General features: G+C 47.4%; 1 protein-coding gene across 1 annotated transcript in view; it reads right to left on the reverse strand.

The window, feature by feature from the left end:
- The window catches only part of LOC143314870 (thyrotropin-releasing hormone-degrading ectoenzyme-like), a 131,450-nt gene extending 125,947 nt beyond the window's left edge, over positions 1-5,503 (reverse strand). The window contains exon 1 of the mRNA XM_076722150.1: positions 2,346-5,503. Coding sequence (XP_076578265.1) covers positions 2,346-2,840 — 495 coding nt within the window. The 5' untranslated portion in view covers positions 2,841-5,503. The remainder of the gene's footprint in view (positions 1-2,345) is intronic.
- Positions 5,504-14,092: the final 8,589 nt, after the last annotated feature.

The raw sequence follows: 14,092 nt of genomic DNA on the forward strand, positions 1-14,092 counted from the left end.
TGTCAATCGTTGGAAAACAACCTCAGAAACCTCCATCAGCACCTGCAAACATCAAAGCAGAAACGGAGACGATCCTGCAGGCGTTTAGAGGAAATCTGTGGAACTTCATGATGGGAACATGCCTGGCAACAATGGAAGCCATTGGGTCTCTAACAGCAATCCTCAGCCAATCAAACGCTGAGTGTGTGCGTCTGTATGCGCTTGTGTGAGCGCGGGTTCGCTCTTTGATGAATGAACTGATCGATACGAACACAGAGCCTGCTGACACAGAGAGGAAACGCTGGGGATTAAAAGGATGTTTTCAGGCTTTTCTGGTGAGTCAGCGAACGCAGCACCACGCTTCATGATGCCTTCACATGTTCCCCTCAACCAAAAAACTTTTTAATTGTGTTTGTTGGTTTGATTTCTCATCCCTGTCAGACGTTCTATCGCTTTAACGCTGTTCCCGTTTGAAAGCACATTTTTATTAATGTTGTTTTTGATCGAATCTGTCTGGCCAATCATGCGACTCCGGGGTTGACCTTCAGGAGCCGCTGAGGTCGCTGCAGTTTGTTTTCTTGACTTCTAAACTGAAGGCAATCGTCGCTCAGGGTGAAGAAAAGTGAAGACATGTTCAGCTCAGCAGGGACCGATCAGGATTTGTAGTTCACGTCATGAAACACGCACATGTAAAACCACCACATGATGCTCGAAGCGTTCGGTTTTGTTGGATGCTGAATGCATTTTGTGCTCGTGACATTTCTTTTACTGTGAGAATAAAGTGCTCCTAGCAGGAGTTTCTTCCCTCCTCTTTCTACCAGCAGGTTGTATTTTTATCCACATTTGTGTTTTTTGGCCTTTTCACTTCCTGACAATTTTTCTTTTAATGATGCATGACTCTGAGGGTACCTTAAGAGACCTGCCTGGCGCCCAACAACACCTCTTAATTCACAGCGTGCTCACACAAAAACACAGAAGGTGCTGCAGGGTTTTTAATTGGCTTCTGCCCAAATTAGACAGATTTATCCCTCACACATTAGCTGAGATGACCGGCCTGAAAAATCACATTGCTCAGGCGTTTCTCTGAGGCTTTCTCTCACCACGCGCTCCTCTCGAATATTCGGCTGAAACAGCAACTTTGACGGTTAATTAGCCTCGTTAAGGAAATCTCTGAGGCCAAATCTGGAAATAAACATTCTTTGTTAGAGAGCGGGTTTGTTTTCCAACACGGAGAGCAGACAGAGACGAGACTTTGTTTGGAAAGAATGAACAGAATGAAGAGGTGCAGATCCACAGGTGCGGTCACATGATGCAGCGAAGCATCAGTATCCAGCACGTCACCTGGAAACCACCATCCTCCTTCAACACATGTGCCCTTTCTGCACTTCACACAAAAACAGAGCTCTCTGCGGTGAAGTCAAATCGTTTGGAAAAGCTTTCCAAATCCATTTCATAGTTCTCAAACACGTCGCCTACACCAGCCGGTGAGCGGAGATTTGGTGATTTACTAGTCAAAAGACATTTGGGCTAACTGGACGAAATGTGGTTAAAAAGAAAACCGCTAGATCTCAGTCTGAAGCAAGTCGAGATCCGTTTACACGCACAGTAACATTCCGCCATTATTTCAGATGATGTGATGCTGGATATGTCAACATGTAAACATCATACTCCAGTTGAATTTTACCAATCAGGCCGAATGCGGGTTTTTCCAGACTTGTGGAAATGTGTTCTGTGGACGTGCACGCAGCACGTTCAGAATATGCATCTCCAAACTGTGTTTCACTGCAGCTGGTGACACACAGCCTCTTGTCTGCTGACGGTCAGCTCTGTGCTGCAGCAGAGAAGCATGCACGAAGGAAACGGGAGAAACACACCGACTTTTAAACACTGAGAGACTCGGACACCAACAGGTTTTTACATGTGCTAAACATCACAACCTTTTCAAGACGGCGGCAGAACAAATGGACGTGTTGGCTGCACGGCTGCACGTAAACAGAAATATTAGAGGGACGCTCATTTTCACGAGTCATGTCAACAGCTCAGTGGGAAAACCTGAATATTCTGTGCGTTGAGCATTGTGAGTGATTACCAAGTAAGAACACCTTGTACACATCTCAACAAGCAACACCAATGTGTTTTACCTCTAATGACACGAGCCTCCAGTACCAACAGCAGCCACTGAACCACCTGCAGGAAGTCACAACGCCAACAAACTCCAACACCAACGACCCCACAAGCCTTCCTGAATCTGGTTCTATCAGGTCATAAAGGAATTCACAGTACGCTGATATGACTACACATTCTAAAAGATCATGTATGTTTACGAAATCCCTGACACAGATTTCTGCCCACACAGGCCACCGTACCTCAAGGCGGTCGGCGTGCAGCACGATGAATCGGGTGGCGTTGATGCACTCCAGCTCGATGCTGACCTCCCCGGAGAAGGTGAAGTTGTCCATGTAGACGGAGAGCTGCAGGTCATAGTGCCGCGGCCTCACCGAACCCGGCAGCCGTGAGTTCCTCCACGGCTGGACCGCCTCCTCGTCCCCCCTCTCCCCCGTCCTCTCCCCCCTGCTCCCATTCAACTTTGCCGACCCTCCGCCTCCTCGCGAACCCGACTCCCCTGTTGCTCCGTCGCGATCTCGTCCGCCGCACTCCTCGAAGCGGACGCTGAGCACCACGGCCACCGCCGTGACTATGATGAGGGTGAGGATGGACAGGGCGAAGCCCAGCACCAGCCGTTTGTGCACCGTGATGTGGCGCTCGGTGGTTCGAGGCCGGACCACCACTGACTCTGCCCACTGGTCCGAGAGGCCGCGGCCATTCCGCATGGCGCCTGGGCTGCTGTCGTTTAGTCCCATCTATCTGAAAGTGTCACTCTAACGTCAAAGAAATGTCCTCAGGGTTCAGGGTCAGAAATGGCTTCTGATTCAGAAAAACACTCATTTATGCTCAGATTCCAGCTCGTTCACGGACGATTTAAGGTGAAAAACAGTCCACGGATTCAGTCTGTCGAGCCTCTGGTCCGCGATGCTGACACTCCAGCAGTTATATTTCTGAAATCCTGAACTCTGACCCCACCGCTGCTGGACCGTTATGAATGTCCTTCAGCTCTGACTCGGGTGGAAAATCAACCCTGCGGCACGTCTCACATTTCAGACAACAAAACTGACAAACCAGAAAGGATGAGATGGCCGTGTGCGTTTTGGTTTTGTGGTGAGTAGAAAAAAATCAATGCTGCATGGCTCGATTTCAAGTTCTAGAGGAGGCTGAGGAAGAGGAGGAGGAGGTATATTGTTGAGGATGTGGCTATACAGTGAGCGTACCATCCATAGACTTTCTCTGGAAATCAGCAGGGTAAGACAAACTGTGAAGCACCACAGATCGAGGCGTCAGGCTGGGAATAAAGCCTTGTTAAGAGCCTATATACTGGGAGTGAAGATGAAGTCACTATTTAGACAGATTAGTTCACAAATTATGCTTTAAATTCACTTTTGGATGATCGAAATCCTCATTTTAAGCGTCTGAATCAGTTGATCAACATGCATGCGAGACAGATCCCGAACCAAAGCTTAAACCTCACAGGAGACTTAAAGCAGCAGGTTTTTGTCCCCAGGTTGTCATAAAGTTAATTTCTTCAGAGTTAAAGCTCTTCCAGTCCTGCAATGAAGCACGAATAAAGCCCCATCGGACGATTAAGGGATTATTATTATGATACAGCCGGAGCCGAAAGTGCCTTCCTGAACATTAAGGTCAGCATTAGGAGCCACAGATGAACCAAGACTATTTTGATTACATTTCAGATTTAGAGTCAGGTGAGGGCAACAAATGACCAGCCAATATTTTTATCAAAATCAGCATTCACATCGACGAAATTTGTGGCAATTATCGATTAAGTTTAGGCTTGGTTTGTTGGAGTTAAGTCAGGGTTGGGTTTACTTATCATATATTTAGCTTTTTTCATACAATTTTTCGCTCAAACATTAACATTTAGTCTTATATACTGATGATTTCTAATTAATGAATTTTGCTTTTTCATCAAAACCAACCGGTTTTAATTTCACTTTAAGATGGAAATCTGTGAAAGCAGCCTGATGGATTTCAGTCAAATGGAGCTTTTCTTGCCGTTCTTACTGCTTTCAGTTGACTTGTCCTCAAAAAGGTGGTTTAATGAAGGTAATAACTCTCTGACTGCAGTCTCTGTCTATGCCTCTCTCCCTCCTTCTCTCTTGAGGGGGTTAAGTGGATAATTTACGGCCAGCATGTGGGTTTATTTCACCGTGGAGGAGATAATTCACTCTGGTGCTCCACAGAGTCTAACCGATCCCAGCTTTCCAGCTCAGGAGACTGATGGATGAAAATGGATTAAAATGATTGATACCTCGGAATCTATTTATTCAGAGGGTTCCGAAAACGGGAGAAAGAGCCGGTTTCATCCATCAATCAGTCCGTCCATTAATGAGATCAGTCCAGTTTTACTGATGACGGCTATCCGATCATTAACGGTCTGTGAGAGCGACTCATTTAGCCGGTAAAGATCCAGATCAACTCATCCGGTCCTCCGGTAACTTCTCCTCCCTCGCCGCCTTTGGGGAGCGGTGAAACCCGGGTCCGTTTTTAGCGGCGGTCGGTTCCTCGGGTCCGGGGAAACCTCCCGGTGGTGATCCGTTACCGGGGAGCCTCACCTCAGTCCCGACAGGAGCGGCGCTTTTTCCGCTAAACCCGTGATTTTCCTGTGTGAACTCGGCGGTGAGCACCTGCTTTATCCTCCTCCTCCTCCTCTTTCTTCCTCTGTGTCACCGGGGGAGGGGGCTGGGGTCAGCAAATCGTGAAGTCGACCCGGGACTGTCCGGGGATCCGCTGCACCAGCGCCAGAAAGCCGTTAAAACGCCTCCGATGTCATTTCAAATCCGCTCTGGAGTCAGAAAAGCGCTATTGATCCGGTCAGCCAGCGGGAATCCATCACAGCAAACATGTGGGGATCATCTCAAAACGTCACAGATCAGTTCAGACACAAAGTGATCAATTCACACCCCGGAAATCCGCACAAAGACAAACAAGCTGGGGATCCCTTCGGAGCGTCAGAGGCTCGGTAAAGCGCACCGGAGATCAGTTTCAGCGCGGGGACCTTTGAGAAAGCACCGACAGTGATCCGTCAAACACACGACAAATCCCCTCAAAACCACCGGATCTGTTTCCATGGAGTCCAAAGTAGAAATCAACCGTGTCAGGCGGATTATCCCGGGTTAACGCCGGGCACGAGCCCCTCCGGTGCTCCGTTATAAGACCGGATCCTCCTTAACTTTTTAGCCCACGGAGAGCTGCTGCTCCTCTCTGCCTCCACTCCCGGAGAGGATGGTGGTGACGGTGATGCACGGTGATGAAGATGATGATGAAGCTCTCCCGTTAGCATCCCTCCATCCGCCGAGGAGGAGGAGGAGGATCGTGATGATGGCGGTGAGGAAGAGTCTCGTGCAGTCCGTTCAGCAGTGAGTCCGCTCGCGGTGTGTGTTGATCATAAACTGCTCCGACCGAGAGGCACGCGCTGACTTGGGGGGGGGGGGGGGGGGGGGGTAGAGAGAGAGAGGGGAGAGAGAAAGAGAGAGTAGAGAGGAGGGGTGAGAGAGAGGATAGAGGATGGAGAGAGAGAGAGAGAGAGAGGGAGAGAGAGAGAGAGAGAGAGAGAGAAGTGTGGTGTCGAATGAAAGCTGCACCCACCAAACTTTACTACTCTGTTATTTTCTGTTCTTTTCTGACTGTGGAGATATTACAAAGTAGACTAAAGAAAATTACAGATTAAAGAAAGTTTTGCACCAAATCTCTCTCTCTCACATGCGCGCGCGCGCGCGCGCGCGCACACACACACACACACACACACACACACATTTATTTTACGTTAAATACATATTTTGTGTTTATTCATTTACTGGATGTGATATTAAGTATTTAAGGATGCTGGTTTTTTCCAAACACAGCATTGTTCTGACGTATAAAGTTTATCTTGAATCATGTAACTGTGCAGCGGCTGAGCTCAGAGCAGCCTAACGTCCTCAGTCACAGTACAGTAAAAACTGCATCTCTCCTACTTAATTTATTATGGAGGTGTTTGCTCTGAGGTGTATTTTCAGCAGCACAGATGTGACTGAATCATCAAAGTATTACAGGAATATTATAAGGATACTACAGGCACAGTGTGTCTCTATGATCCTCTCCCTCTTTAGGCTACAATGCAGCACAGCATCGAGTATTTACAGTATATAGTTTAGATCCAACACGAAGGGTCCGAGAGAAAAAGGACCAATTACAGCCCGTCTGCTCCTTCAGCACCACGGACAGCACCATGGATTCATCAATACAGCGCTCGGTCAGACTGCTGATGTCTCAGAGGTGGTCGGGGTCATAGATTCTAAACCTCAGTCAGATAAACGATCAATGAGTCAGACAGACTGGACTAACTTGTTAAACTGCTCCTGCACTGAAGGACTGGTAGCTCGGACTGGAACCAGCTGGGAGGGTGAAGCCGCTGTGGTGCATCAGGAGGAGTGCAGCGATGTTGGGTATCTTCAGTCATGTGTACTGATAACAACAGGTAGCTATTTGTGTGTGTGGTTCTACAATAAAACAACATTAGCACACAATCACAACGGCAGTGCTAACCAGGAAGCATTAAACAGTGCTAGTGCTAACAGATGCTAACAGCGCACCTCATCACTCTATATTACTTTACCTCGAGTATAAGCTGCTAATTAGCAAGTCACTGCTATTTCAAGACAACACACACCTTAGCTTTAGTTAACACTAAAGGCATCGGCGTGAATCATAAAGCGTGCTAACATGAGCGCCTGCGTTTCCACCACAGCAGTAACAGCCACTGATTCACCTGTACGTTTAGATCAGAGGCAGATCGGAGAGTTATTTCTAAGCTTTTTTAATGGTCCAAGGTGCAGTGTGAACAGGTGAGTTTTCAGTCTGTGATGCAGGATGTGCATCTGTCCTGATGTTCATGGGAAGCTCGTTCAAACAGTCCTGGTGTTGCTGAGCCGTATCTGGGCCCTCCTCGTAGCGAAGGAGAAGCGAACTGATCATCAGCAGCAGAGCGTAGAGGACGGGCTGCAGAGGACAGTTTCACCACGTCCTGGATGCGGGATGGGCCGCCACCAGCGCCTGATCTGATCTGAGCAGCCACCGTCAGCGCAGGGTGCAGAGGAGCAATGCACCCTGGGAGAACTGAGGCAAGGCTGAAACCAGGCCGGGCTGCTGCGTTCTGGATGAGCCGCAGAGGTCAGATGACACATGTACGCACACCTGCCGGGAGCGTGTCACAGTAACCCAGGTGTCGTGACATGAGCCTGGACCAGAACCTGCACCTCCTCCTGGGTGAGGGAGGGACGTATCCTCCTCACGTTGAGGAGAATGAATGTGCAGAGACAGGCTGTCACAGCGATGTTGGCAGCGAGGGACAGCGGGTGTCACAACCAGGTTACCTGCAGCCTGTCCTCAATTATGCAGAAGAGCATACGCAGTCCGATGGTTTGGAGTACATTCAGCTCTTCAGTCCTTTTTCAAGAACTCTCAACCAGTTCTTTGAAATTTTATGATGAAATTCTGACCAACAAAGCTTAAAGAGGACAACGTCCGTCATTTCACAGCAAAGACGTCTCACATTACCGTCCGCAGTCTTTCTGTGGAGCCTGCATGAGGTCTGCTTTGGTTCCCTCTGGAGACCAAACACGTGAAGCTTCGGTGATCTGGAGACCCACAAGAGTGAACGTGTTAGCTTAACCCGAGACAGCTGAATCATCCACTGCGACGAAGCCGAGTCAGCTCCTCTGAAACTGCACTGTTTCATGATGAAGAGATATTTTTATTTTTACAGCTTATTAAAGGATTTGAAGACTTTTTCTCTTTGTGATGTCGAGATACACTTCTAACCAATCAGAGAGGAGGAGAGAAACTGACATGTGACACGCTGACTGTGTCATTGCTGCGGAAGAAAAATATTGACAGATTTCCCCAACTAGCTAGACACACACACACACACACACACACACACACACACACACACACACACACACACACACACACACACACACACACACACACACACAGCTCGGATGCTAGTGCTTCCACAGATTACAGGGTTCAGTGCTATGAAAGGTAAGTCTATAATCTGTGGATGTTATTCATCAACATGTAAGCAGCAGATACAGAGTGTGTGTGTGTGTGTGTGTGTGTGTGTGTGTGTGTGTGTGTGAGCCTTTCAGGGAGACATTTCAGACCCAAGACCAGTAAACTGGGAACAACTGGTGTAAAAAGTCATGTCCCCAATTGGAACAGCTGTTTTTTGGGTCAGTGGTTAAGGCGAGTCCCCTGAAAGTGACCTCAGTAACAGTGTGTGTGTGTGTGTGTGTGTGTGTGTGTGTGTGTGTGTGTGTGTGTGTCAACAGCGAAATCCAACGTGATCCTGTGACTCCAGTGGAGAGAAAACTGAGGAAAAAGGTTTTAAATGAAGAAATTCTTCAGCGAGCCACAGACAGACACACTCGTCAAATTCATGTCTTTTTATGTCTTTCAAGCATTTTGAGCAGCTGCCATCTTTGTTGTGCAGAGTTACCATGGATACAGGTGTCCTTGTCTATCAAAAGGTTAGTGGAAACGACCTTGTTTGTCAGTCACTGGTTTTAATGGTCACACAGCGCACACACTCATCCCTTCACCACAGAGCGGCCCGATCATTCAGAAGCTGATTCTTTAGCAAAATGTTGCTCATTGTCCGAGTTTGTGTGCAGCAGCTACCTCATAAATGCAGTTATTCATTTCATGGGTGCCTTAGATGAAGATTCAGACGACCTCTGACATCAATCCTGCATCACTCTGACCGACAAAAACACAAAAGACAGAAAACTCAGAGGCACTGCAGAAAAACAACCGAACATTAACCAATGATACCGACAGTCGTAGCAAAATAAAGAATTCTGACTGACTAATGCACTGAGGAAAGAATAAACTGTCAAAGAACAGATTTTAAGGCTGCATGTTGATGCATGCAGGACTTTGAATATTTGCATTAAAACTGTAATTTATTAATATGTCAGTTGATCTGTTTTTCACATTATTGTTTTGTTTTTTGTAATATTTATTGTTCTATACAGTTAGTTTTTATTTAGCTTCTGTCTCATTTAAGTCATAAAAGTTTTTGTGGTTGCAACAACAAACTATTTTGTTATTAACAGCCAGTAAACAGCTGTTAGTTCTAATTATTTAAATGTTCAGTACAAACTGGATTTAGTTCCTATGGAACATTAAATGAGAGTGCACTAAGCTGCAGATGTGAGGACACCAGTGAAACCAGTGTTCTGCTGGTGACAGTAAACCAGGCTGAAGGTCAGGTGTCCCCTGCTGACGCCAAGGTGACACTGAGACACATCCAGCTCATCAACATTCACGCTGCCAGCTGTTTGATTGGCTATTGACACAGGCTGCCAAGCGTTTGATTGGCTATCACATGAGCCATTAATTTTACAACAATTGGCATTTTCCCGCCCATCTGTCTCAGGATGTGTGTGTGTGTGTGTGTGTGTGTGTGTGTGTGTGTGTGTATGTGTGTGTGTGCTTTCAACAGTAAGCGTCTCCTTTTAAACTATCTGTTATCTGACACACGCAGTAAAAGTGTAAATTTGTGTGTTCTGTCAGATTTATGTCAAGCTCAGTGAAGCTAACAGCTAGCTTTTATCTCTCTCTGTCAGATGCTTCGGTGCTCAATGCTTTTTTCCAGCCAGCGGCTATAGGACGCTCGTGTTAGTCACTCTGTCCGTCCGTCCAACAGTTTGCTGCAGCAAACCCACCACATGGCCAGAAGTATGTGGACAGCCCAGCATTTCACCAGCATGCAACTGCTGAACTTTTGCTGCAGTAACAGCTGCAGGAACTCGGTCCCATTCAGACACAATTAGAGTGACAAGAAGTGAAGCGGGCCCCCCGTTCGTTCTGCACTGGACATGCACAATCTGCTTCACAATGCATTGTGGGACAGAGGCGACACAGACTGACCAGGGCGACAACAAAGGAAAGAATCCGGAAATTGAAAAATCCATTTTTTTGCAAAATTTGCCAGGAAGCTGTGAAGTAACACTCAGAAAGAAAAAGTGACACATTAATGAGGCAGGTAATTTAACCTTTAGCAGCAGAGGATCGATGTCTGTGCAGCAGGAGATTAAAGTGATAGTTTCTGGGATGCCTCTTCTGTCTGTCCTTTACCACCAAGATTACAACCACTAACACAAATCAATCACTGCTCGGCACCGTCGCCTAAACGCCCGTCTGTCAGCCGCTGCCGCCGGCCATCGAGATGACTTTCAGCCGGCGTCGCAGCTCATCCAAAGGTGATGGATGAGGCCGAGGTCAGAGCTCTGTGTGGACCAGTCAGGTTCTTCCTCACCAAACTGGAAGACCCAGCTCTTTATGGACCATCATGACAAACACAAACTGCTGATGCAAACTTACACAAACACGATTGTTTAAGGTAACACTGCTGACCAGAGCCCTGACTCACACCACAATCAGGTGGACAGCTGCGTCCCCATTGACCTGCCTACGCAGACACTGTCTCAACAGGTTCTGAAGTCCTTCAGAAGGATTCAGTAAAGACTCATTTCAAACCAGGAATATGATGGAATATATACTTTAAGTACCTGAAGTATTTACCACATTTTCAGAGTGTGGTATTATTACTTTTACTTAGAGACCAGTGTCAGATTTTGGGGGTCTATTGGCAGGAATAGAATATTCAGCATGTTTTCATGTCTTCCTCCACAGAGTCAGCCATGACAAAGCAAACACAGACGGCATGAGTTTGATGGCCGCCGCAGTTTTTCATGCATGCTTGGAAAGGCGGGGTGAGGTATTCAGCTGGTTTCTGCAACCTCACCACTACATTCCACTAAATCCCACACAGCAGACCTTCAGCCTGAAGATCGGAACACCTCCTCCACCGCCGACAGACGGACAAACCCTTCTGTGACCCTGTGCAAACAGGCGTGTTACGTTTCAGCCCAAAGACGAAGAATCTGTCCGACACGAGCGTGATGTTTCACGAGCACTGCAGCCTGTAGAGGGCACTAGAAGGGCTTCAGGAAATGAGACTGCCTCTTTATTGGACAAAGTCAAGACACACACTGTCAAACACACACACGCACACACACACAGTCTCTCTGACATTGCATGGCCAATTAGAGTCCTATTTCAGCCAACTGGATCAAGGTGGAAGACAGCGAGGGGAGGGACGGGGGGACGGGGGGGCGGGGGTGGGGGTGGGGGGGTTGATCTAAGTGGGCGGCACACTCTTCTGCCTCTGGGTAGATTGGTGTCAAGTGCAGAGAACACACACAGTGAGCAGAAAATGTAATGAATGTGTATCACTTGTTAGGAGGAAGGACTGAGTGTGTGTGTGTGTGTGTGTGTGTGTGTGTGTGTGTGTGTGCACTTGACACCAATCTTGCAGCAGCAGAAGAAGAAGAGGAGAAATAAAAAGAAGAAGCGAGCGTGTCAGAGGGAGAACACACTTAAAGCCGAACACTCGGAGATCCAAACATCAATATTTCAAATTCCTTGAAAGCACAATCCATCCATGATTCATAGTCACGCTGCACAAAAGAGACGGAGATGTAAATACACACCGACAGAGCTTCCTGTGGCCAACAGACAGTACAGACAGAGGCTCGTTGTCTGTGGGGAAGTGAATCACTGACGCTGTGTGTGTCTGATGTAAACAGATGAACGCTGAGGCGCAGCAGGACGTAGCGTAGCTTGCTGTGGCGCTCGCATTGTGACGTCTTATTACAGCACAAAACCAGATCAGCTGTTGACAACAATGGCTTCTTCTTACCTGTCCTCTGCAGTGTCTGTCCACCCTCTCACACCTGTCACACCCACCTGGAGAGGAACAAGACACCGTCAGCCTTCAGGTTCCACCTGACCGAAAAGATTCAGCTCAATAAACACAATCAGACGTCGTTGTTTGTCATGATGTACCATCAGCAGTCTGCACAGGGTGTTTTATTTTGAAAACGTGCCCGTGTCTCACTTCCTGTCATCTGTCAAAATAGACTGTATCCAGAGACGCTTCATAAACAGAGAGATTTCAGTCGACATGGTTGTACCTACAGCAAACACTGAAGCAGGAGCAGCTGTTTCATCTGTTCCCAGTTTAGCCAAACACCCTCACATTGTCTTAATACATCAACGTTCACACATCTGGCTGAAGCTTCTGCGCAAAGCGACGAACAAATGGGCTTCATTCCAAGCCCGAGTGGATCGAGGAGAGGCCCGAGAGGACGACATTAAGAGCACATTAGGTGAGTAAACGCTCGAGTGGTTTCTGAAGGATGAGATTCTGCTGACCAAATCGAGTTGGTAGCTTGAACCGCCTCAGACGGACGACACGGGAGGAGTTTCAATTTCCTGCCTCTTGGTGACACGAGGACACTTAAAGCCAGCATCAGCGCTAATTGCCGTGACAGATGAATTGCGTTTCCTGCTTCACAGTAAAAGCTGTGTTTCACCTTTTAATGTGAAGCAGCTGCAGTGGGGAATGTTGGGTTAGCGTTAGCGTTAGCGGTGACTGAACGAACAGTAAATCATTCGGCTCAGATAACAGAACAAACAGTAATGGTGATGACGTGCGTTCATCGTTTCACTTCACTTTATTTTGCTAACGTCCATGAAAACATCCTGTGTAATATTACAGATTGTGTTCTGTTATGTTCTACTGTGCAGTGCTTCAAAACACTACATTTTATGATCCATATCTTTCCATGACCAATTCAGAAAACTTTTGCATTGAGAAAGTGAACCCTCTTTCTGAAGGCAACTTTATTTTTATACACTTTTTGTAAGTAATGTTTTATTTCTTATTGATGTCTTTTTAATTCTTTTCTGCGTCTCCGTCTTTCTTCTTGTCATCACTGCTGTCTGTAATTTCCCCGGCGTGGGATCCATAAACTTGATAACTGATAAATGAAAACGCTGACTTGAAAACAGGATTCTAACTTTAAGGACAAACTCGTGGACAGAAAGTCTTAAAACCTAAAGGACGAGTCAGCGTCAGGTCACCCGACGTCAAGTCTGTTATTGGCAGATGGACGAATCAGGAGCCTCATGAGTCAACGTCTGGTTTTCCAACTTATCCAGACTTTGACAGAGCGTGAGGTCGATCTGACGGGTTCTGCCCCCCCCCCCACCCCCCACCCCCCCCCGCCCCTCCCTCCGCCCCTCTGGATGAAGGTCCCACTTAGCCCCCCCCAGCTCTCTGATAAAGAGACGATGGACTATCTGAGTCAAATCTACCTCCTCGCCGTTAAAGCCGCCTCGGCCGGTGACAGCTCGTCCTCGGAGCCCCTCGTTCGGATCGATGACGTCTGCTTGATGTCACTCAGAGGTCCAGCAGGAGGACAGAGGCGCCGAGTGATCGGCAGCTATTGATCCGGAGGAGAGAAACAGCAGCTTGAAGACGTGAACTTTGTTTGGTCTTTTCTTTTATCTCTGCTTTTGTTTCCTTTCTTTCTTATTCGTCTGATTCTTTTTCTTCTCCTCTATGAGCTGAAGGAAGCAAACACAGATCACACCGGAGACGAGAGACGGAGAGTGTGTGTGTGTGTGTGTGTGTGTGTGTGTGTGTGTGTGTGTGTGTGTGTGTGTGTGCGACAGCTCACTTTACAAATGTAAAACAGATTGCTTCTCGCCTGTCTGTGATAGGTGTATCTCTCTGTGCTGTCGTTTATTTCCTCATTTATCTCCCCAGCAGTGTGCGTGTGTGTGTGTGTGTGTGTTTATGTGTGTGTGTGTGCTGAAGTATAATAAACACACACAGTAAGTGTCCATTTGTGTGTCATACTCCTCACATGCAGCCATTTGTCAGGTGTGTGTGTGTGTGTGTGTGTGTGTGTGTGTGTGTGTGTGTGTGTCACCATACTGGCGTTGTCAAACTGGTTTACAGCAGTTTGTGTGTGTGTGTGTGTGTGTGTGTGTGTGTGTGTGTGCATTGCTCTGTGTGACGCTGATTAGAAGTGAGAGGTTTTTGATTGCCTCGACCCTCCATGGAATTATTAGCATAGCG

Source organism: Chaetodon auriga, chromosome 22 (assembly GCF_051107435.1).
Source record: "Chaetodon auriga isolate fChaAug3 chromosome 22, fChaAug3.hap1, whole genome shotgun sequence".
Taxonomy (NCBI): domain Eukaryota; kingdom Metazoa; phylum Chordata; class Actinopteri; order Chaetodontiformes; family Chaetodontidae; genus Chaetodon; species Chaetodon auriga.